The sequence below is a fragment of the Petaurus breviceps genome, unplaced genomic scaffold (genome assembly GCF_028583685.1).
Source record: "Petaurus breviceps papuanus isolate PSGF00001 unplaced genomic scaffold, PetGlider_PUasm1.0 90925, whole genome shotgun sequence".
Classification (NCBI taxonomy): domain Eukaryota; kingdom Metazoa; phylum Chordata; class Mammalia; order Diprotodontia; family Petauridae; genus Petaurus; species Petaurus breviceps.
Genome location: NW_027187380.1, coordinates 9988229 through 10012667, shown reverse-complemented (window position 1 = coordinate 10012667; position 24439 = coordinate 9988229). Strand labels below are relative to the sequence as shown.

The window sequence follows — 24439 nt, the reverse complement described above, 5'->3', positions numbered from 1 at the left end:
CACTGGTATAATAATAGTAAAAGTTAAGTGTTTTTTTAATAAAATTTAACTTAGCCATTTTTTAAATAGGCTTATACATCAGCTGTGTAGTTTATTCAAAGCAAAAGCTAGGTAGAAAGGAAAGAGAGGTGAGTAAAAAACCAAAATGATAATGGAGGAATGAGAGACAATTCCATAGAAGAAAAATTACACTAGTTGTTCACATATATGTTATCTCTCACTACCCTTAGTTCAAGAAACAGTGATCTAGAAGCTGTTTGGTTTCAATCTCTCTATTCGCAGTGACCTTTAAGACATACTTGTTGGTTGGTTAGTTGGTTATTTGATTGATTCAGTTGGGGATATTTTTAGTTGTCTAAGTAATGTGTTAGAGATTTTCATGCACTTGAGGAAATTATATAGTTGCAAACTTCTCTTTCCATACAGCTTTTCCAGCACATCACACAGAACTCATTCTCTTGACCACAATACATCTTGTTTTACTGTCACCAACAGTTCCTCTGCATGGATGTTAGCAGTAATCCTATATCTCTCCCATTATCTAGTACAGTGATCCAAAGAACAAATGCTTGTTAGCAGGTATATTTTTGAAAAGGCATTTAACTAACGAAATCTGTTTTCTGTTTTGTTTTTAGGTTTATTTGGTTTTTTTTAAATATTCTTGAAATTGAAGTAGGCCTGCCTACACATTAGGATTCCATGTCTTTTCTTGTAAGTAAACCAGAGCGAATTAGGGTGAGTGTTTCTAGCCTTCTAACTTTACTCAACATTCTTTTTCTGAAAAGCAATATTTTGTTTTAAGGAAAACAAATTACGTGAAACTGTGGCTCGTTATGCATATAATGCACTAGAATTATGTTTTTAGAACCTTTAAGTGAAGAGTGGCAAATCCAATAGGTACAGTGTTCACTTCATGAGAAAATAGCTTATGGACCCATCTTAGGCAAAGCAAGTAAGCAAATCTATCTCACTGATGTCAGCTATATTCAGTGAAATGAATTTTTGCCCTTTTACTGTTTTTGTACTTACTCATCCTCATCTCCTTCATGGTTCCCTGCCCCCACCCCTTACATTTCTATGTTTTAAAAAATCAGAACAAAATTAAATTACCAGAACTTTTTTCTAGATCTTTGTATTAAATTTAAGAACACCTATGTCAAAACACAAGTTGAAAATGTCTTCAAGTTTTGAAACTTAATAGGTTTTAACCACCAGAACAGATGTTTACCATGACTTCTTGAGAACACACTGCGGTTTTGTAAAATTATCACCCATTTGCAAACTGATAATTACCTAATTGCCAAGTGATAGAGGCAGGTTGCATATTATAGAGCCTTTATTTTTATAATGCTGTAACTGTACAGTCATTATAAGAAACTGTAGGTAAATCCTGCTATCTAAAAGTTTAAAAATATTTCAATATGTAATGAATATGCTTATTTATGGATGGGATATTTTATTGCTACTTTTTTAATTTTAAAGTTTTGAGTTCCAAATTCTCTCCCTCTCTCTGAGATGGTAAACAATCAGTTAATAAGTTATACATGTGCAGTCACATACAACATTGCCATATCGGTCATTTTGTACAAGAAGACTCAAATAAAAGAAAATGAAAAATAGCATGCTTCATTCTGTATTCAGACAATATCAGTTTTCTTCTCTGGAGACAAATAGTATACTTCATCATTAGTCCTTTGGGATTGTCTTAAATTGTTGTATTACTAAGAATAGCTAAGTCATTCATGGTTCTTCATGGAACAGTATTTCTGTTGTCATTCACATTCTCCTAGTTCTGTTCACTTCACTATGCATCAGTTCATGTAAGTCCAGGTTTTTCTGAAATCATCCTGCTTTGTCATTTCTTATAGCAGAATAATATCTCATTACAAATGTTTAGTCATTCCCCAATTGATGGACATCCCTTCAGTTTTCAATTCTTAACCACCACAAAAAGAGCTAATATAAATGTTTTTGTACAGTTAGGTCCTTTTCCCTTTTTTTAAATGTCTTTGGGATATAGACTTAGCAGTGGTATTGCTGGGTCGAAGGATATGCACAGTTTTACAGCTCTTTGGGCATGGTTCCAAATTGTTCTCCAGATGGTTGTATCACTTCACAACTCCACCAGCAATGCATTTGTGTCCCAGTTTTCCCATATCCCCTCCAACATCAACATTTTCCTTTTTTTGTCATATTAGCCAGTCTGATAGGTGTTATACCTCAGAGTTGTTTTAATTTGCATTTCTCTAATCTGTAATGATTTAGAGCATTTTTTCATATGGCAATAAATAGCTTGAATTTCTTTTTTTTTATTATTTTTTATTTATTTACTATTAGTTTACAACATTCAGTTCCACAAGTTTCTGAGTTCCAAATTTCCCTCCTCCCTCCCATGGCGGCATGCAGTCCAGAAAGGTTCTGCATATGCCTTCACGTTAAACATTAGTCAAGTTGTAAAGAAGAATTATATCCAATGGAATGAATAACAAGGAAGAAGAAACAAAACAAAACGACAAAGAGAGCAAGTAGTTTGCTTCAATCTGCATTCAGACTCCATAATTCTTTTTTCTGGATGTGGATAGCCTTTGCCATCATGAATCCTTTGCACTTGTCTTTGCATTGCTGAGATGAGCCCAGTCTATCAAAATCAGTCACCACAGATATGATATGTCTGGAATTGTATATGATAGCTTTAATTTCTTCATCTGAAAACCACCTGTTCATATCCTTTGATCATTTATCAATTGGGGAATTACTTGTATTTTTATAAATTTGACTCAGTTTTCTATATGAGAAATGAGACCTTTATCAGAGGTACCTGATGCAAAAAAAATTGTCCAACTTTCCTGCTTTCCTTATAATTTTGGTTGCATTAGTTTTGCTTGTGCAAAAACTTTTTAATTTTATACAATCAATTATCTATTTTACATTTTGCAATGCTCTCTATATTTTCTTTGGTCCTAAATTCTTCCCTTAACCATAAATATGACAGATGGACTATTCCATGCTCTCTTAATTTACTTAGGGTATCACCTTTTATATGTAAATTGTGTATCCATTTTGACCTTATTTTGGTTGATGTTGATCTATACCTAGTTTCTGCCATACCGTTTTACAGTTTTCCCATCAGTTCTCGTCAGATAATGAGTTTTTATTCCAAAAGCTTGGATCTTTGGGTTTATCATATACTAGATTACTATGGTCATTTACTATAATGTAATTTGTACCTAATCTGTTCCACTGATCCACCACTTAGCCAGTACCAAATGGTTTTGCCACCTTATGATACAGTTTGAGATCTGGTATGGCTAGACCACCTTCTTTTGCATTTTTTTCATCAATTCCTTCATATCCTTGAGCTTTTTGTTTTTCCAGATGAATTTTGTTATTTTTTCTAGCTATGTAAAATAATTTTTTGATAGTTTGGTATGTCACTGAATAAATATATTATTATTATTATATATACTGTATAAATTATTAGAATTAGAATTGTCATTTTTATTATGTTGACTCAGCCTATCCATGAGCAATTAATATTTTTCCAGTTGTTTAGATCTGTCTTTCTTTGTATGAAAAGTGTTTTATAGTTGTGTTTATAGTTCCTGGGTTCATCTTGGAAGATAGATTCCCAAGTATTTTATATTGTGTACAGTTATTTTAAATGAAATTTCTCTTTCTATCTTTTGCTGCTGGACTTTGTTGGTAATATATAGAATTATTGAATATTTATGTGGGTTTATTTTGTATCCTGCAACTTTGCTAATGTTAATAACTTTAAGTAGTTTTTTAGTTGATTCTCTAAGATTTCCTAAGTATAACATCATATCATCTGCAAAGAACTATAGTTTTGTTTCCTCATTGCCTATTCTCATTCCTGAATATAATTTTTAAGATAAGTTTTTAGGTACAGTGATATGTAAAATATGTTAATCTGTGTATCTTCTGGCCAATAGTATATACTATCATACTCTGTTATTTATTTCTGAACCTTACATAGTCTTATTTTTTCTTTATTTTTCTGAAAATGTTTAGATAAATCTAGGTTTCTCTTCTCATTACAGAGCTCAGTGGACAGCATGTCCCTTAACCAATTATTAATAAATATTAGTTCATGAGCAACATTTAATCTTGATTCAATTCCATTTAAATATGAGTGCTTTTCCTCCTATTTCACCCAGCCTAATTCAAGTAAAATTAAATGAGTGATGAGTAGGCTGGGAATTCAGTCCCATTTTTAAGTAGACTGGTGAAGTAGACTATACTTATTATCCATCAGTTTTACTCCTTATGCTGAAATTCAGTGTGAAATATCTGCTGACAATGTCTTTAGGGGTATAGCATAGATAAGACTGTCACTTGACTTGTTTCATGTTACAGTATTGCTCTAGGCTTGTGAAAAAAGTAACATCTCATCCATATTCCAAAATAATTCTTTGAGTTGGCACTGAAAGCACTGAGCATCTGTAATGGAATGGGTAATAGCGAGGCTGAGGGTTAGTTTTGGATCTAAAAAAGACTAAAAACGTTCATTGATACTATAGACTAGTACCATATGTTTCTGTTTAGAACTCTTCATCAAATTGGCCCACTCTAAAAATGAAATGAAAATAATTGAGCACCCTGATGTTCTTAGTAAACTTAGAAAGCTTAAGTGCCTGTTAAGAACTTTTTAAAAGAAATTAGTTTTAACAGAACTGAGTCATTTCTGACTTTGTGTTTTTATTTGTCTTTCTGACGACTATACTGTGGATTGTTGTCTAAAGAAATACTAATTCTTTTGGGGGTTTTCTTCTTTAGCGGTGGGTCTCGGAAAAGTTCATTGTTGAGGGCTTAAGAGATTTGGAACTATTTGGAGGTAAGTACTACATAGCCTTTGGTCATTCTTTAATGGGAATTCTCATTACTTCTGTCTTGAATAATTTTCAGAAATTAACAATTCCATGGGAAAAAAAAAAACCACAGTTAGTGATTATAGTAATTTATTTGGCTTTTCTCAGAAGCCTTTGATTCTCAAGTTGGTGATGCTTACAGACAAGAAAAAACTCCTGGGCCCCCTTGATTATCTTTTATAAATTAAAATGTGTAGTTCTTTTGGTATTTGTGTAGCTGAAATGTTATCAAGGAAACAAAAATGAAATGTTTAACTACCTATTCCTTTAAAATACTGTTATCAGAAAAGGGTGACAGTCTTTTGAAACTTCTGAATTCACTAACCAACCCAGTTAACACTCCCTATTCCCACATCTCCCTGGTTTTATTCTTTAGGCTTATAATAGAAACTGAGACTACAAAAAGCTGTTTCAGTAGAATTGGCAAATAAACTTCCATTGTAAAATCCCTTTTAGATGTTGATTAGGGAAACAAAGTGAGGGACCCTTCTCTGGGTTTGGTGAAGATTGACCACTTTAGGTGTTCCCTTTGACAGTTCTCATTTTACATAAATTCAGATTTACATAAAGAATTCTAAAAGGTATCCACATTCCTAAAAAACACCTGTATTAACTTTACTGAATAATACTCTTCTTTCTCTTTCTCTCCACTCTTGCCCCTTGACTCTCTATACCACATCCTCCCCCTCCCCAAAAAAAAACCCTAAAAAAAATTTTAAACCCTCTAAGTGAAAGCAAGAGAATGGAAGCACAGGGAGACTGGTGGCAGTGCTTCAGTTTTGGAGGCTTGGATTAAAACCTCCTGAGATAGACCTTTGTCCCAATCCATCCTCCAGCCCACCAGGTGCCATGTGTCTGTCTCTTTCCCCCAATTCTCCTATCTGTGTCTATGTCTGGCCCCCAAGAGTCTTCTCCCTCCCCACTTCCCACATGTCCTTCCTCTCATTCCATCCAGGCCCCTGGCTGACTGGTCCCACCCCCCACAGGTTCCTTCTCCTGCTTTTGCTTCTCTATTCCTAACCCCCATGTGCAAGACCCTTCCCTCCATGGGCCGACAGCACCTTTCCTGTCTCTCTTCTTTTCCTCATTCAGGGCAAATATACCTTATGTAAATATCACTTTATGTAGAGGTCTGCCAAGCAGTCCACTTACATAAAGCAAGAACTGCCTGCATTTACAAAGTCTCTTTCCCAACTAATCTTGGATTAAGGGGGGAAAATTGTTTTGCATACTTTTATTTCTGTAGTCGATTCATATCTCAGAAGATTTTGTACCTTTTCTAGCTCCTTAGTGCCTCATTCTTTCTTTCTTTTAGTACCAAGAAGCAACCCAGTTCCTACAGATTATAAATTTAGAGGACCAGGTTACCAGATTAATTTAATTGTCTGATTAATTAAGATGTCCACAAGTGGTTGAAAATTTAAACCTTATAATTACTTATACTTTTATTGCAATAGTCTTGTGAATAAAGTTTGCTAAAATATATAATAATTTCCATAAACTATTATCTAGAACAAAGCTTCTTTGCCTGGGACCTACAAGCTCCCAAAAGATCTATGGATAGATGTCAGAGGCTCCATACACTTGGATAGGAGAAAAATAAATGCATCTTTATTTTCATGAACCTCTAACAGAAATTTAGAATTTTCTTCAATTATATAAAAATACTATTCTGAGAAGGGTTCCATAGGTTTTATCAGACTGTCAAAGTGGTCTGTGACACAAAAAACATTAAGAACCCTTAATATAGATTAGGTTCTATTTTGGGTACAAGATGAAAACTAGAGTGATTGTATTTAAATAAGGCATTCCTAGGTTCTGGGCCTCACTCTCTGTGCCTCTCTGTTCTCACCTATACCCTGATATTTCAGTGGAATCAGTAGTAAAGCTAAAATAACATACAACATTGGCACTCTGATAATGTCATATTCTTGGAGATTCCTGGAGGAAATTATTTTGGAAGTGTAGCTTCTAACAAATTATTAAAAATATACCAAGCTTCATAAGAATTCACATTCATGGAGATTCAGATCAGCCTATATACAAGGGGCATAAATTCTGGCTTAAATCATTTGTAGGGCTTTTTTTTTTTTTAATTAGAGCCTAGTGATTTCACTAACATATCATTTGGAAGTCTTCCAACCTGAAAATTGCTTTAGTAGATTCTAAACCAGATTTCTTTCACAATCTGTTAATCTGCTCTCTAATTTTAGTTAGAGAGGTTGATGATGTAACTTTTGAGCATCATCTGTCATTCCTGAAAGAAAACAGGAACCTACAAACAGGTGTGAAGGATCTGTCCCCCTGTTCTTAATTCCACTTCACCCTTTATGAGAGAGTAAAATCACACTTTTATTGGGTCATGCAGTCAGATGTCAGAGGCTTTCCTTTTTAAGTAGTACATTGGAATACTTCTAATAGGAGGAAATCTTGGCAATTGTTACTGTGATATTAAAATAGCTTATTAAAGTACTAAAACTGACAAACATTGCTTTATAATTAACAAAAACATTTTTAGCCTTTTTATAGAATAGGAAAATCTAAGGAATAGAAATAAAATTGATTTGCATATCATCTTGGGGAATCAGGAAGGATGTTAGAACAATGTTGATGTTAGAGCAACAAATCTGCTCTCTTTATTCTTTAGTCTCTTAATTTTACTCTGTGGCTGCTGAATAAAGAAAAGCCCCTAATTTATTTATCATAAACTTGACCTTGAGTATAGGTCTTAGCTATAATTATATTAATATTGCTATTCTGCTAATAACAAGAATGTTGTGGACAGAAAACTAACCTTAAAGTAAAAAAATTCTGGATTCAGATTTTGCCTCTGGCAAATAATAACTGTGTTGACCATAGGAAATCACTTAATTTCTCAATATCCTGGTAATCTCTCTAAAACTAGAGTAATTGACAAGTTGCTGATTTCTATCAGTGGAGGGAGACTCCACACTAGGAGTTCTACACACTAATGAAATCACAGGTTTGAACAAAATCTGGAAAATGCAGGTGAATACAAAGCAAATTTATTTTGCTACTCTTGCAGAAAAAGGCACAATTTAGCCATGGAGTTTTTTCTTAATAGTCTCTTAGTTTAGGGAATCAACATTCCAGTCAGCCCAGGAGTGTTATTATATTGAAGCATATTTACTAACCCAGGAAGTTGGTTCCTGGGATTAACAGGGATTGACTAAACTTCTCTGTGTACATGGAAATGAATTGTTACTCACCCTGTGCTTGTTGACCATGGCCAGCCACTGGAAAGAATGTTTTGTGCCAGTGATAAATAAGACTGCAGCAGATGAGAAAACACAAAGTAGATCGTCCAAGTTTTCAAAAGCAATAGATTCACAGATAAACCCTATCTATAGCATTTCTGTTTTCTCTGTGTGTATATGTACATGTAACATTTTGTTGTAATGACATTTAAGTAATTTCTATTAATAAATGTAATGTTAAGTTTAATAATTATTCTTCTGAATGTGCATATCTCTTGCTAAACAAACAAAAAAGCCAACAATGCATTTCTCTACTCCAGAGCAGCCTCCGGGTGACGCTCGGAGAAAAGTAAGTGATTTTTTTTTTAGGCTGTAGTGCTATTGCCATTGCATGGAAATGATTCCTTGTGGAAGTTTGCGTGTTTCATTTGTTTCCTTTTTTTTTAACTGTTTATTCATTATCTGTCTTTACATGTACTTAGCCTTTATTTGTGTGGATTCAGGTTTCACCCTGGAAAGAAGACTTTTGGTGTGTGATTTTGAAAATATGATCTATGATTTAAAATTCACAGATTCTTAGATATTTAGTAAGGCTTTGCATTTCTTCCTTGTGATCATTAAGGTCTCATCCCACTCCAGAAAAAAAAAGGAAAGTGTCATTTGGCATCCTAAAATTTGGTTGCATATCTACCCTTTGGTTCCTTAAGGTATTGACACTGTTGCCCTCAGCCTGTTTACTATTAAGTTTTGAGGCAATATAAAGATTTTTCTAGAAATTATAAAAAGTAAAACCTGGCACAAATCACCCATATTAAAAAAGAACCTGCACTGGGAAATTTGTTTTATTATATGAAAATTCTGCAAGATAACAAAGATCTGTTTTGTATACTGTGCCACTAAGCTCTGTTCATTTCCTACTCTAGAGTAAATAACACTTAATGTGCACAAATTTACACAGAGCTGTCTTGATAATTGTGATGCCTAAAGAGAGAGTAAGAACAACTTCTTAGGGAGAATTAGTAGCTTAACCTCAAAGTGATAGAAAATTTTTGTGCCTTTTGTCAAACAGTACAGGTTGGGCAAAGGATGTTGGTTTAAAGTTTTTCTTTCAGAAAAACTTTTTTTTCATTTTAGTTCAACAAACATTTATTGCCCTATACTTAGTCATTTAGTACAGCGGTACTTCTCTTCCAGACTTGAATATTTCTTAATCCAAAGATCTGAACTGTTCCCTCTTTGATTACTAAAATATTTATCCAGAACATAATGCTAATCTCATGAGGTTTTTCCCTCATTTTAAACATTATTTTTACACCAAACTTTATCCTGTGTGAAACCCTATGGGAAGCTATGTGGGTCTATTTGTTATTATGTAACATGTTCACTTTTATGATCTGTGGGGTCTTTTTTATTTTAAAATCTTTAAAACAAGGCTCTCTTTTTGTGTTTTCTTATATATACCATTAGCTTATTTTTTTTTCTGCCGCAGAAGAGTTAAAATGCTTTTCTAGTGGGAAAAATGAGCAAAAAAAATTTAAGATACTGAGAGTAGGTTGTGGTTATACATTGTGCTGGAAAAGTAGCACTGGGAAAGCTGTGCTATGTTTAACAAAAGTGGTTTAACTTTTTCCATTTGAGTTATAGTTTTTAGCTAACTCTGAAACATGTTAGTAAACTAATCTTTCACTATAATCCAAAGTTTCAGACCATTTCTTTTCAGACTCTTGTTAAATTTTACTTCCTTACCAATGTTTTCCCCCTTGCTAAAATCTGTCTCCTTATTATACTTTTTGTTTTTCTTTAAGTGATACACTAAGATACTTGTCATACAGAAAGACAGGCCTTAAATTCTAATGGACAAAAACCTACTGATAAGTAGATTAGTATGGTTGGTGGCTCATTAATTGTTGCAGAGTTAAGGAGGCTGTGCTTAGGCAGCAGTCCTTGGTGGAACCCTAGTACTCAATGTAGCCAGACCACTTAGAATCAGAGCCCTGGAACATTTAAGATTTGGTTAAAACCTCCAAAACTCTCAAATATTTATATTTGCTTTTGGGTCCTTCAAGACTTTTTTTTTTCTGATAACCAGCAAAGACTTGTGTTAATAGAAAGGGACACTCTGATCTCTAGGAGATCCATAAGGTTGCCATCTTTATTTTAGACTTCTTTTATTGTGTGAAATGTTAGTCATCCTGCACCCAGTGAGTTTGAGAGATACAATGGGAGAGGAGATCACTGTTGCATGTAATTACAGCTTTCCTCTTGCCTCATATTTTCATTATCTCATAAATTAAGCATTTATTCTTTTCTTAAATTCAATCTAACAAAGTTATTAAGTGCCTATAACATGCAAGACACTATGCTAGGCACTGGGGTACAAAGATGGAAAAAAGACACTCCTTACCCTCTGGATTCTAGCAAAGATAGGTTGCGACCCAGAGGCAACATAAAAAAATTACTATAACACAAGTCGGAATCTAATCACATGCATAGGAAAGGTAGAATGGAATGGCTTGAGACACTGAAGAAGACAGGAAACATTCTAGCTTGTGGAGAAGCTAAGAAGGTTTTATAGAGGAGATGGCATCCTGACTTGGACTTTTAAGATAGAATAAAATTTCAAAAAGCATTTGGAAAGCTCTTCTCATTTATGGGAAGTGTGGTATTCAAATGCATAGTGGTAGAAGCCAGCAGGATGAGATGACTAATCCACTTTTGCAGGAGTACATGAGCACAGGAGCCTGGAACAAGTTTGGAGCTAGACTTTGTTGGAGCCTTCAATGTCCATTTAAAGAGTTTATGTGTGATTCTTTATGCACTGAAAGTAGACTATGCTTCATTTTCTTGAAGAGAGTAGAATATTTAAAATATATTTCAAATTCATCAAAGTCATCATCTGTACCCCCCCTGTCTTGCCTAGATAGAGAAGTGGTATGAAGTTTGGGAGTCAGAGGTGAGAGAAGACCTACAAAGGCTCTGTGTTTGGGGCTGTTACTATTACTCATTGGAAGTGGACAGTTGTACTTCATTCCATATTCTTTTTTTTTAATTGACTTTTAGTTTACAACATTCAGTTCCACAATCCCTTGAGTTCCAAATTTTCTCCCCCTTCCTCTCCTCCCCTCTCCGTGCACCATGGCAGCATGCAATCTGATACAGGTTCTACAAGTTAAACATTAGTCAAGTTGTAAAGAAGAATTATAACCAATGGAGTGAACAAGAAGAAAGAAGGAACAAAACGAAACACAAAAGAGAGCAAGTAGTTTGCTTCAATCTGCATTCAGACTCTGTAGTTCTTTCTGTGGATGTGGGTATCCCTTTCCATCCTGAGTCTTTTAAAGTTGTCTTATAACCTTGTATTGCTGAGAGGAACCGAGTCTATTAAAGTCAGTCATCATAGATGTGTCTGTAATTGTGTACAAAGTTCTCCTGGTTCTGTTCTCCTCACTCAGCTTCAGTTTATGTAAGTCTCTCCAGGTTACTGTGAAGTCCATCTGCTGCTCATTTCTTACAGCACAGTAGTATTCCATTACATTCATATACCACAACTTGTTTAGCCATTCTCCAATTGATGGGCATCCCCATGATTTCCAGTTCTTTGCCACCACAAAAAGAGCTGCTATAAATATTTTTGTACATATGGGTCCTTTTCCCACTTGTATGATCTCTTTGGGATACAGCCCTAGAAGTGATATTTGGCCATATTCTGACCATAGGTCAGTAGTCAGTCAGTCTCCAGTAGAGGGTACATTGGACTTAGAGTCAGGAAGACCTGAGTTCTAAATCTTGCCTCAGATGCTTAGTAGGACAGAATATATTTCAGTACTATAGGTCTAAGCCTGGCTAAGTGAGTTGCCAGACTGACAAAAACTTGGGATCATTTAGTGACTTCAGCCAAACCTAATATAGCTTGCCAGAGTAGGAATGAAGATCCTTGATTAAGTATTGTAAGCAGTATGATTTGGAGTTGAAATGATGTGATCCTTTAGAATCAAATTGGCTTCTTAAAGGAGTGTTATTTCTGCTACCCTTTTAAAAGAAACCTAAACTTGTTGCAGAGGTGGTATGTAGAAACTAAATAAAATGGAGAATTAGCATTTCACAGAACTTGGTCTGATCTTGGTAATCCCAAACCTCTTCTTCTTCCTTGATTATGTATCTCCACCCTTCCCCCTTCCTATCCTTGTGAAACTTTTAGTGTAACTAGTATATAGCATTTGCAATATTTTAAATTTACTCTGGTAATAAAAAAACTGAAAGTTAAAGCAGCCACTAAATATTCTCAGCATTAATTGTGACTATAGATGCAGGAACACAGATAAATGCCAAATCAAACGTGACATTAGCTATTGGTTTCAACTTCCTGCTTCAGACAGTATTATCTGCCTTATGCTACATAACCATTGCTTGAGATGTTGCACAAGGAAATGGTCACAGAGCAGGCAACAGGAAGAAATGAAGCTCTAGGGTGCATAGATAATCAGCACCTGGATAATGAAGAGATGATTGAGGTAATAGTTGAGCCTATCTTCTCCTAGCTTCATTGCCATATTTCTTCTGGTTACCTATTATGAGAGATGAATATTTGTGGCCTACATTTGGTTTCTTTTCCTTTTAGTAATTTTAATAAATCTTTAGAAAATAATAGTCTCTATATGAAGGCTTCTTAAACTTTTTCCTGTCACTACCCCTTTTCAAATTTTGGCATTGTTAGTTGGTTCTGTGTGGGTGTGACATCATGTGCCATGCAAAGTGCACATGTCTTGTGTTCAACAACCAAGGCTTCAGTGAAGTTGCACGATGCAACATAGGCAAGCTCTGAAACACATTGGATCCATTCCGTGTTGTTTGATTTTTAATGAATTTTTGGTTGCACATTCAGAAATCTTTTACTATTGCCAATTTTTTAAGTCACAACCCACAGTTATGCGTTGCTGTAGATGTCATGAACCCCATGAGGTAACGTGATGTGGTAGTAGACTAGGAATTAGAAGGCCTAAGTTTTAGTTTTGGCTTTGTCACAGTTGTGTGAATTTAGGGAAGCCATTTAACTTTCTTGAGTTTCAATGTCTTGGTGGTAAAATAGGGGGTAATAATAGTTACCCTTTTCCATTTTGTTGTCCAGAGGATTAAATGAGAAGTTGAATTGGTTCCAGAGTATAAGGTTCTATATAAATGTAAAACAGTATTACTTCAAAAGATGTGATTTCATCAATATGGATTATTATTTCTGCCAACCTATAGTACAACCCTTCCATACCTTCATAAATGGATTCATGAGTTGTGGCCAAGAGCTTCGTTGCCTTTTATTACCTTTTGGTGATGAAGTGGTATTAGTACTGTTGTTAGTATAACTTGATTAGAGACCCAGTTAAGTCACATCATCCCAAGAGCATTGGAAGGAGTACTACATAGAAAAAAATGGAAAAGATCTGTCAAGATTTCTATAACTTACAGTTTTCTCCATTAATGGCAGTGGAGCTACCACATTTGAATTCTGACATCACAATCCGCAGTGTGTTGTATAAGGGTCTTACTGTATATGGCACTAAGGAAAACAAAACAAGAAGAGTTGCTCTACTAGACTTGATGGTATACACAGAGAAGGTCCATCATGGAGGCAGCAATATTTTGAGGATGTTGAGAGACTGATTCTCCATGTATATGAAAGGGGAAAGGGTACCAATTTTTTTTAACTCATTGTTTTACTTCCTTAAAAAGGTAATTAATTTACTACTAATCCATATGCCTGTTTTCCCATCTATATAAGACCTTTATGAGAAGAAGCTACACACACATCAAGGGCATCTTTAGTTAAGGTAATACTTTATATTGATGCCTTTTATCTTTATATTGTGATCATTCTACATAATCCCCCCCAAATTGAACCCTCTCTTTTGTCAAATTAAGCAAAATGTCATATATATTTTACATTGTATAGAATATTTCGCCATAGTAGTTACTTATATCTCTGCCATGAGGAAGAAAGTATGTTTCATTATCAGATTAATAGTTTTTCTCAGGTAATATTCAATAGCAGACTACATTTTTATCTTCAAACAGTTGATTGAAGGTTTAGACAATACAGGATCCTACTGTACTCATATTTTGGGGTGGTTTTTTGGTTTTTTTTTTTACTATTAAAAAGCATTTTAATATGATAGATGAGATAGATTATCTCAAAGACTTTCTTCAACAAAGTGTCTTCCATGCGTATGTTAAAATCTTATATGATTCCCTGAAAGATACAACAGCACAAGTTACTTTATTTGACTACCTGATTGTTCATATAGGTTATGATATAACACAGAAAGACATAGGCTTGCCAGTATGCCCAGTATAAGTTCAGATGGAAAAGGGATTCTGTGTAGATGGTGAGTTCTTCTAGATGCTCTGGTTTGCGTATAACATTGTGCTGATTGCATTAAGACCTGGAATATTATATAGTTTCCTAAGTGAGGGTCCTAATCACTCAAAGAGTTCAGCCTAACTATCCCCAAGGGATAAACGAAGTGGGTGGAGAATGCCTAGGTCCTGACTGCAGTATACAGTTGGATGGATAGCCAACCGAGCTAGTTTATCCTTACATGTTTCTTGGACAGACACTGCAGATAGTGAACTGAGCCTAGAATTAAACAGGAGGCCTATATAGTATTTGAGAAAATATTCAATGGTTTTAATGAGCTCACACTTCTCCCTAAAATAAGGGCCCGTATGATACCATATGAGTACAAATCATGGAATACCATAATTTACAAAATTAAAGTTTGGAGTCTCACAAGGGATAATGGAGAGATGTGACATAGGCATGATTAGGTATTAACATATTACCATCAAAGAACTGTGCAGGACAGTAGCATTTAAAATATAATCAGGAGGTGGCTAGGTGCCGCAGTGAATAGAGCACCGGCCCTGAAGTCAGGAGGACCTGAGTTCAAATGCAGCCTCAGACACTTAACACTTCCTCACCACGTGACCTGGGGCAAATCGCTTAATCCCAATTGCCCTCCAAAAAAAAAAAAAACATAAAATATAATCAGAAATGTCTAACTACAAAGGGAGATAGGCTAGTTTATATAGGAAGAGCATAGGTTAACCAATTTAACCAGGAGGTTAAACCTGTGGTCTTTATTGGTTTATCATGAGACCGAAAAGAAGTCAGCCTCCCCACCCCCAGCACGTTGGGTGAACGCACTATGAAGCATCTATGGGAGGATGTAGACAACAATAAAACAGGATGAGTCGCAATCTTGGTGGCTAGAGAAAGTTCCCCCTTGAGATCATAGATTCATCAAAGGCACAGTGGGGAAAGCACTGACCTTGGAATCATAGAACCAGGATTCAAATTCCCATCTACCCTTGGGCAAGTCACTTACCTCCCTGGGCCTTAGTGTCCTCATATAGAAAATGAAATGGCCTCTAAGGTCCCTTCTGGCCCTACTTTTATGATCTTAGGAGGGCTGGGCATAGTAGTAGGTGGTGGTGGTGGTGACAGTTGATAGCAGAATCAGTTGAGGAAGAATGTGAAATAAAAGAGTTGAAATTATCCCTACTCATAATGTTTTCCATTTTAATTAAGTGACATCCCTTGGGAAGGGAGAGAGACAGGTCACTTATCCTCCAGATTTTCCTAGTTTAAGCAATTATACAAGCCATATTAACAGATAAAAGGTTTTGGAGAAGAAAATATGCTGGATTCCTCCCACTTGTTTATACTTCTTCCCACCTGCCTACATTTTCCACATTCAGGCATTTCTGGGCACCTTTATTTTAGGATCTTAAAGTCCTTTTTACCTTATGTGTGATTCCCACATCCTAACCAGCTGAGTTTTAACCTAATTTTGAGTGTGAACAGGGAACAGGTTGCTTCTGCTGTAGAAAATTGTGGCAGAACAAATTACTGCTTTCTTCCCCTTATTTTAAGGTGGTGCTGCAGTTGCTGTCTTAGAAGTGTTTTAAATATATACCCTCTGGGTTGAGAGGGACAGTCTACCATTTGGGATTGTGTATGGAATAGCAAAGAAACCTGAAAAGCAAGATTACACTGCAGGAAGAAGGCTTAGCTTCTCCTATAAATGTGCCCTTCTTGGGAGACCCCTCCTGTAGATAGGTATTGTGAGAGTCATGAAGGGAAGGGCAAACCAAATTAAATGAAACTGGTCCTTGTCACTGGGAGCTCCTTTGGGTCAAAGTGAGGAGTCATTTGCTCTGATATCAGCGCCAGTTAATATGTTAAGCTGGGATTTATATATTATCAAGTGAGCAGTTGCTCTTTCCCTTCATATGACCCTAGTAGTAGAACATTCTTCCTTCATCCTTGTATCAGGTTTATCACATTGGTTTGCATATCACTTTCTCATCACTGGTTTTAATTACTACATCCCCACTAGAAACCTTTCCCTATTCTCTGTTTTGACTTTTTTTTTCTCTTTCTTCTCTAGACCAATGAATCAAGTTCAGAGTCGATAGCATCCTCCCCTAAACAGGACACCATGAGCAGTTTTCTGCCAGAGGGCAGGTGTTATGAACTGCTAACAATCATAGGTAATGGTGCTTAGAGTCCAGAAGTGTCTCCCTTTTTCTAGGACAAGAGGTGTCATGTTTCAAGCAACTGTTGTACCTGTTTTGGCACCTGCAGTTGGAATATACTCCAGGGACGATTGACCAGCTATCAAAGTCCATGGTGCAGAGTTGGCTATTGATGGCTAATCTAGTTTAAATTATATACCAATATATCCAAGTATTCCCGTGGCCTCCCCCTTTGAGCTATTTTGTATGTCTCATGAGACCTTTAGGAAAATGAAGTTTCTATCTTGTCCTATGCCCTTCCATGGAGCATATTGTTTAACATCTTAGATGCCTTTGTCTTTCTATAAAAATGATGGAAACTTTTGTTACTCTTTACTCTGTTCACTGGATTTCTGCTTTTCCTGTAGGCAAAGGGTTTGAGGAGTTGATGACAGTGAACTTAGCCAGATACAAACCGACAGGAGAGCATGTCACAATACGGAGGATTAACCTAGAGGCCTGTACCAATGAGATGGTGACATTCCTACAGGTAATCAAGCAGGCATTTATTAGATATACCTACTATGTGTCAGGCACTTTACTAAAAGCTAGGGATAGAAAGACAACAGTGAAACAGTTCTTGCTCTCGAGTAACTTACTTTCTATCGGAGAAAATGTAGAAATACAACTACATACCCCCAAATGGATAATATGGACACGGGGGGGGATAGGAAGACCAGCAGCTTTGGAGATCAGGAGAGAGGCTTCACACAGAAGGTGATTCTAAAGCCAAATCTCAGATATTCTAAGAGGGAGAGATGATGTCATAGAACCCCGCTTAAGGACATGGGACTTGTCCCTTAACGTTCCTTAAGACTAGAATACTTTGAGAACATATTCTTAGTCCCAGTAAACCTCCAGAAAATAGTCCTCTGAGAAGGGGTGACAGGAAGTTAAGGCAGATTGGAAAAGCACCAGACTGTTGGGCGGCTATAGTAACCATCACTGGTCAATCTGGGACATTTTGTGCCCTGGGAAAGCTTCCCAACTACTGTTGACTTTGTGCAGTCAGGACTCCCTAGGCATGTCCTATGACTTCTGCTCTCTTCTGGGTCTGAAGAAGAGGGAAAGCCTGAAGTGGTAGGAGTTCCTTTTGTCCCAAATATATTAGTCTATTTTATGTTGGTGGTAGATGTGTTCTTTCCTATTCATAATAAGTTAGCCAAATGATTTACGCAAGTGTTTACCTTCTCATTAACCTGATAAAGAAAGACCCTAATAGGAAAAGTAGTATGTAGCAAATTAGCATGAAACCAGCTGAATGAACTCTCCTTCTGGTCAGTTGCTTTGTTGTGATGCAGAGACTTCAAAAATGCAGTCCACAACACTATGGAGTAGGCCCAAATCAGATTAAAATGTAATTGGAACATATTTAACAAAATAAGAAAAAAAATAAAATATAGATAATATTTCATTTAAAAACTAAGTCACTATGCATTCTGTAGGGATATTTATGTATGGCTTAATGACTCCTGTTTCTATTTGAGTTTGACACCCCCTCCCCCCCACCCATTGTCGTGGATAGTAGTGGGAAAATAATCTGCCTTAAATAAACTTATTTTTATTTTTAAAGTTCAATTCATCCCTTTCCTGTATTCTATCTAAATTGGCATCCACCAGAGGGGGCATTTGGCAGCTCCCTAGATTACTAACTCATCACCCATTGGTGTGTCTTAGCATGGAAGAGGAAGCAGAAGCCCAAGCCAGTATGTTTCTTTGGAGCTAAACTCCATTTGTTCTAGATGACTGGTGGTTTTTCTCTAGCACAGCAGGTACAGACTCTGGTTTCTGCTAGCCCTTGTTCCATAGACCATGACAGTCTGATCCCTAGAGTCTTTTTTAGCACTTAGTTCAGTCGGATTTTGAATCTCACAGTGGTAAGACTTACACAGATGGGACCTCACAGTTTGAGAAAGTTTACTGAGGAATTTTTTTCTAATGTCCTGTTTTTCCTTTTTTAATTTTTCCCTACCATACCTCCACCTGCTTAATCTATTTTAAAAAGAAAGTACATGTTTTTTATTACTTTAGTGCAGTGACTCTCAACAGTTATTGTGCCATGGACTCCTCAGAATTATGCTTTTAAATGCAAAAAATAAAGTGCATATAACAAAAGAAACCAAAAGTTAGTGAAAATAGTGGTTTAGTTTTTTTTCTCATCCAGGTTCATGGAACTTCTGAAATCTATCAACAGACCTTTTGGGGGGTTGGTGAAACCCAGATTAAGAGCCCCCGCCCTAAGCAGATTTCTTTGCCCCACTGTTTGCAGCTACAAATTAGAGCTTGCCATCATGGCTGCATTGAACCTTGGATAGAATGATCCATGAGGCTGCTCCAGACTTTTAAGCTTCCAAACTAAAAAGATGGTTAACTTGCAGAGCCTCTTTTCCTCTGTTAAAACAATTTCCTTTTTATTAGTAGACTAGGGGATAGTTTGCTCAGGCCCCTCCATTTTACTAACTGGGTCACTAACTGGGTAGACTTTTGAATCACCTGATACTTTTATCTGTCTGTGTACCTAGGACTAAAACAAGGTCATTTGTAGCAGTGGAGCATGGATTCCCTCTTGTTTTGAGGGGAACTCTCCAAGCTCCTTTTAGAGCTAATGCCCAATCAGACTTTCTCTTATGTTGAGAACTACTTTATTGGTTTTTCTTGGCCCTGATTCTAACTCTTACCATTCTTTTCAGGGAGAACTTCATGTCTCTAAGCTTTTCAACCACCCCAACATTGTGCCATATAGAGCCACCTTCATTGCTGACAATGAGCTATGGGTTGTCACTTCCTTCATGGCATATGGTCAGTGGGAAAAAATCTCTTATATGGGATTATAGTTGCTAGTAATCCTTAAGAATTGTTTGTTTGTAAATCACTATTCACTCATTTACCTGTTGCCCATCTATATATATTTCTTTCTTCAGGTTCTGCAAAGGATCTCATCTGTACACAGTTCATGGATGGCATGAATGAGTTGGCAATTGCATACATCTTGCAAGGGGTGCTCAAGGCTCTAGACTACATCCATCATATGGGCTATGTACACAGGTACAGAGAGGGCTAGGCCTGGGGAGTTTTCTACTTTCATAAAGATGTCTCTATTCCTCGGATAAAAGCTATAAGGTCTTGGGATTAGCTGGAAACTAGAGTCAGTGGAACTAGAAATCAAAACTGCTGAATGCTTAGCTCCCAACCTTACCCATGACTTGATAGTTTAGGAAGTCCTTTATCCCAAGCCTACATTTGCCTTTTGGTAACATCCTTCTTCCACAGGATGACCTTTTTACACATAGTGACAGCTGCCATGTTCTCCTAAGTCTTTTCTTTTCCAGGTCTAGTTCCTTCAGCCTGTCCTTACATGACAGGTGGTATGACCAGATGGGTACAGTGGAAGTAAAAGCCTTCATTCTGGCCATGTAAAGGCCATTCTGCCTTTCTGAATGCAGCCCAAGGTCACAGTCAGTTACTTAGCTATTGTATTGAATATGCAGGCCTCTCAGCTTTGTGTCATCCAACAATTGTATAAAAGTCAGGAATAATGAGGCAAATCACTGTCCCTTTATATAGGCTAGTTTTCCCATCTGTAAAGAAATGATAACCTTGTTTGAGGGATTGTGACTTCAAGCTGACAAAAGAAATAGACTTTTCCTTTTTAGTTCTGTGCATTATTTATGGTGATCATTTGGTTGGGCTCCCTACAATCTGTCATACTTCTTGGTAAATGGATCCTAAGATTTTTGTGTGTGCTGAGGCTGGTGCTGTCTGAGGCTTCATGTGCAGGGCTGCCTGCCTTCCTTCTTGCTGGTGGGAGGGAGCTAACTCGCACAAACATCCATGCTAATGGGTTTGTAAGGAAAGTGTCCTTGGAATTCCACTGTCCATGTGACCACGTGACACCTCCTGTAGGAGTGTTAAAGCCAGCCACATCCTGATCTCAGCCGATGGCAAGGTCTACCTGTCAGGCCTTCGCAGCAGCCTTAGCATGATCAGTCACGGTCAGCGGCAGCGAGTTGTCCATGACTTCCCCAAGTACAGCATCAAGGTTCTGCCTTGGCTCAGTCCTGAGGTTCTGCAGCAGGTATGGACACTGGGCCCTGGGGATTCCACCTTTAGATTCTTAAGGGAGCCTATAAAGCTTTCAGACTGGATGGGATTGGGTAAAAGAAAAGAACATCCTTGGGCGGACTAACCTTCATGCTAGAGAGAAATCTCAATAACTAATTGGCTATTTTCCACATGTTACAGGGAGACTTAAGCTTTTCTTTTCTGGTAGTCCCAAAGTTAGACATACTGACTTCTTTCCTTACTAGCCTTTGTCTCCATTGTCCTGTGGTCACAAAGGTCTGCTCAATGAGGCTAGCAGAAATGCATTGTCTGCCTTAGGGGAAGAGTTAGCATTTGGTAATTCTCATGAGATGGGAATTGTTTGTTGCTATTTGGATCCCCATCCCCTAAGCAGGAGTTTAGAAACCCAGTACTTCTTTCTACAATTAGCCATCAGCCATCTGTTCCTTTTAAAATAAAGCAGCAGCTCATCAACAGTTAACCCTCTCTCCAATAATGTGGGCAAGCAGTGCTTCAGTAGCTGGTGCTGGTTTTGAGATTAGCGTTCTTTTCCTTTCCCTGGTCTTTATCCCCATCCCTAAGAGCAGAGACCAAGGCTCCAGATGGAGTGACCTGTGGCTGTTCTCTCCTGACTTAGAATCTTCAGGGTTATGATGCCAAATCTGACATCTACAGTGTGGGAATCACAGCCTGTGAGCTGGCCAATGGCCACGTCCCCTTTAAGGACATGCCGGCTACCCAGGTAAGCCTAAATTGCCTGGCTACTCCATCCCTGACCTTTCCCAGACCTTGCTTTCTCCACTTCCCCTGCCTCAGAATTGGCTCAAGAAGGAGTACTACAAGAAACTGTTAACAGGACCTTTTTGAACTGAATTGAACTTTTGCCTAGAGAACTTTGGGAGCTGGGGAGGAATAAATTCTCTGATGGGTAGAAGTGAAATTGTTGCTGTTCCAACTATGGGGGGAGAGGTCTGTTGCTAGAGGTTCTTTATCCTTTATATATGGGATAAAGGTCTAGCTCTTTCTTGCTGTGGAATACAGAAGATATAATCCATCTTTCCAGCTGTTCCTTGAGGTAACCCATTTACCTAGCCCCAGTGGGCAGCATTGCTCTAAAGAAACCTTCCCCATCCCCAACTCCTAGGGGTTCCTATTTGTGCGTTAAGGCATTTTTATGGGGGAAAAGATCCTTAAACTCAATTCCCAGGAGCTGCTGAAGAGTCCTATTTTTAATGTTGGTGGGGCAGAAATCATGTCAATTAATCACTGTCAATTAACTAATCAAACAGGCCTTTCACAGATGCTTCTGGAAAAGCTAAATGGGACAGTACCCTGCCTGCTTGATACCACCACCATCCCTGCTGAGGAGCTAACCATGAATACCTCACGTTCAGGTGCCAACTCTGGCCTGAATGAGAGCCTTGCTGCCAGCACGACCCGGAACTCCAATGGGGACTCCCCTCCACACCCTTACCACCGCACTTTCTCACCGCACTTCCACCATTTTGTGGAGCAGTGTCTACAACGAAGTCCTGACCTCAGGTAGTGCCTGTTTAGCAGGAAGCTAGGTGTAGGGAGTTTGGGGGGAGTGCTCTTTAAAGAATAGGAGACCTTAGATTTCAACTCCTAGTTTGGAAGTTGTGTTGAGTTGGAATTTTATACCTTCTCCATTAAAGTGCTTTATTCCTAAAAAAAAAAAAGATCAGGAGTCAATGGGGATTGAGAGTACAGTGGGCATGCTAAAAAGCAATAATATGAAAGCTTTAGTTGCCATCTCTTCTTGCTACTGTGCACCTGAGAAGGCTAGTGATTTGTATTGTGCTTGAGGTATGGGGGAGAGGTATGAGTGGCAGGGTGGTATCAGCATCTTATGTTCCTCCAGACTCTCAGGATGACCACTCCTGAAGGTGTCTGGATAAAGTTCTGGGTGGTACAGAATCTGGGACAGCCAAGATAACCAGCTTTTTTCTTCTCTCTATAGGCCAAGTGCCAGCACCTTACTGAACCATTCTTTTTTCAAGCAGGTACTGTAGCCTCTTTCCTTAGTTCCTTATTTTCTCTTGACCAGAGTTCTAACATCACCTACTATCCTTTTAGCTGAAGCATCCTGAGGTGTTATTTCCATCTTCCTTAGGGCTAGGAGAAGTTGCCTAATTAATTCAACAACAAGCATTTAAACCTTTAAATTTAAAACAGTTTTCATTTTCCATAGCTCCCACATAAGAACTACTATTTTCTTGAAGAATTTCTTGATTTAAGGGGGCCCCCTTTGTTCTTTCATATGGCTTCCTGCTCTAAGGCATTTTGGAAATACAGGAACAGAAGACAGTACCCAAATGTTTTTCTTTCTCCAGATCAAGCGACGTGCCTCAGAAGCCCTGCCTGAATTGCTCCGCCCCGTCACCCCCATCACTAACTTTGAAGGCAGCCAACCCCAGGACCCCAGTGGCATCTTTGGCCTAGTATCAAGCCTGGATGAGCTGGAGATGGATGACTGGGAATTCTGATACCCTGGGGCTGTGTTTGTTCCCCAGATCCCTGAAGACTTGAGGGGGTGTGGGGCTTTTCCTAAGGGTTGGGGCTTTCATGCCCTCCTGAATACAGATTGTGTGGAAAGGAAAGACCATTCTGATAAGAGAGCTGACTGCTTTCTGGTTAGGGGAGGTATTTGTGGCTGGGCACCCTGCCCTTTCCTGCTCCAGGGCCAGAGGGTACAAGTGGATGCCAGTATCTAGGGGTCAAAAGCAGCCAAGCATCTGACAGTCTGTCTCAGGCTAGTTCACATCTGCCTGAGTCTGAGAGGGAAGGAAAAAGAGGATGTAGGGGAAAGAAGTTTTGGACCCTGAAGGCTGAAGCCTGATTCTTAGGTTTTTGGTGCCCCGGCAAAGGGCTAATCAAAGGATCTATTTTCTCTCCCTTTCCAACCCCTTCCCCTACCTTTCTTTCCCCTGAGACAGCACCTTCCCTGGAGAGGGAAGAATTGAGGAATCCAGTCTCTCCCTCTCAAACCCTCTCTTATAACTGAAGAGAGGGTTTGTTTGTTTTTTAAATCCTTATTTTATAACCCATCCCCTTTCGTCATCCTGCCACAGCAGGGGCATCTAGGCCTGGCACAAACCCCTACTAAGGCTCGGGGTCCTGGCACTTCAACCTTAGAGCCTGTGTTGTCTTCCTACAGGTCACCTGGGTTCCTAACCTTTCCCTGCCATTAGTAAGCCTTCTCAGAGCCACTGGCCACCTGCCTTGGTGCTTTCCCCAAAGGCCATGCATGGTTTCTGGGTTTAACCTAGGACTCATCCTCTCCGGCGATTTGTTAGTTTTGTTGCCAACATAAATTAAAATTTTCAGTGAATCCATGAGGTGTGGCATCCTTTCCTTTTTTTCCTACCAACTCAAGGATTACAGTATGCTTTCTTTTCTTTGATGACAGTCTTTGACATATTGGTTAAAACAATTTCAAATCTAGTATTTTCTGAGTGACATTCAGAAATAAGTTGTGGAAGGGCATTGTCCTCTTTGATAAACCCCAAGAAATTATGGATATATATAGCCTTGCCTAATAATTATAGTCTTGTCATCCATTAATTTTAACTGAACCATTTTGGAAGCTGTACTTTGAGCCTCTAGGATCCACCACTTCCACCCCCCAGGCTGGGGAGACTTAGGTGCCAAAGACTACGTCTATAGAATAATTTCCTATTT

General features: G+C 37.9%; 1 protein-coding gene across 8 annotated transcripts in view; it reads left to right on the top strand.

Annotated features, from left to right (window-relative positions):
* Nucleotides 1–24096, top strand: part of STRADA (STE20 related adaptor alpha) — a 37895-nt gene extending 13799 nt beyond the window's left edge. Inside the window, exons 2-13 of one of the 8 annotated variants that reach the window (XM_069076270.1) lie at nucleotides 636–711; nucleotides 4798–4855; nucleotides 8428–8456; nucleotides 16549–16651; nucleotides 17044–17165; nucleotides 19366–19474; nucleotides 19597–19720; nucleotides 20579–20750; nucleotides 21375–21479; nucleotides 22038–22279; nucleotides 22719–22761; nucleotides 23092–24096. In XM_069076270.1, coding sequence (XP_068932371.1) covers nucleotides 700–711; nucleotides 4798–4855; nucleotides 8428–8456; nucleotides 16549–16651; nucleotides 17044–17165; nucleotides 19366–19474; nucleotides 19597–19720; nucleotides 20579–20750; nucleotides 21375–21479; nucleotides 22038–22279; nucleotides 22719–22761; nucleotides 23092–23244 — 1272 coding nt within the window. In that variant the 5' untranslated portion in view covers nucleotides 636–699 and the 3' untranslated portion in view covers nucleotides 23245–24096. Of the gene's footprint in view, nucleotides 1–633; nucleotides 736–4797; nucleotides 4856–8427; nucleotides 8457–13902; nucleotides 13927–16548; nucleotides 16652–17043; nucleotides 17166–19365; nucleotides 19475–19596; nucleotides 19721–20578; nucleotides 20751–21374; nucleotides 21480–22026; nucleotides 22280–22718; nucleotides 22762–23091 lie in introns of those variants that run through there. The other 7 variants (XM_069076268.1, XM_069076271.1, XM_069076269.1 and 4 more) reach the window with 7 other exon arrangements.
* The last annotated feature ends 343 nt before the right edge of the window (nucleotides 24097–24439 follow it).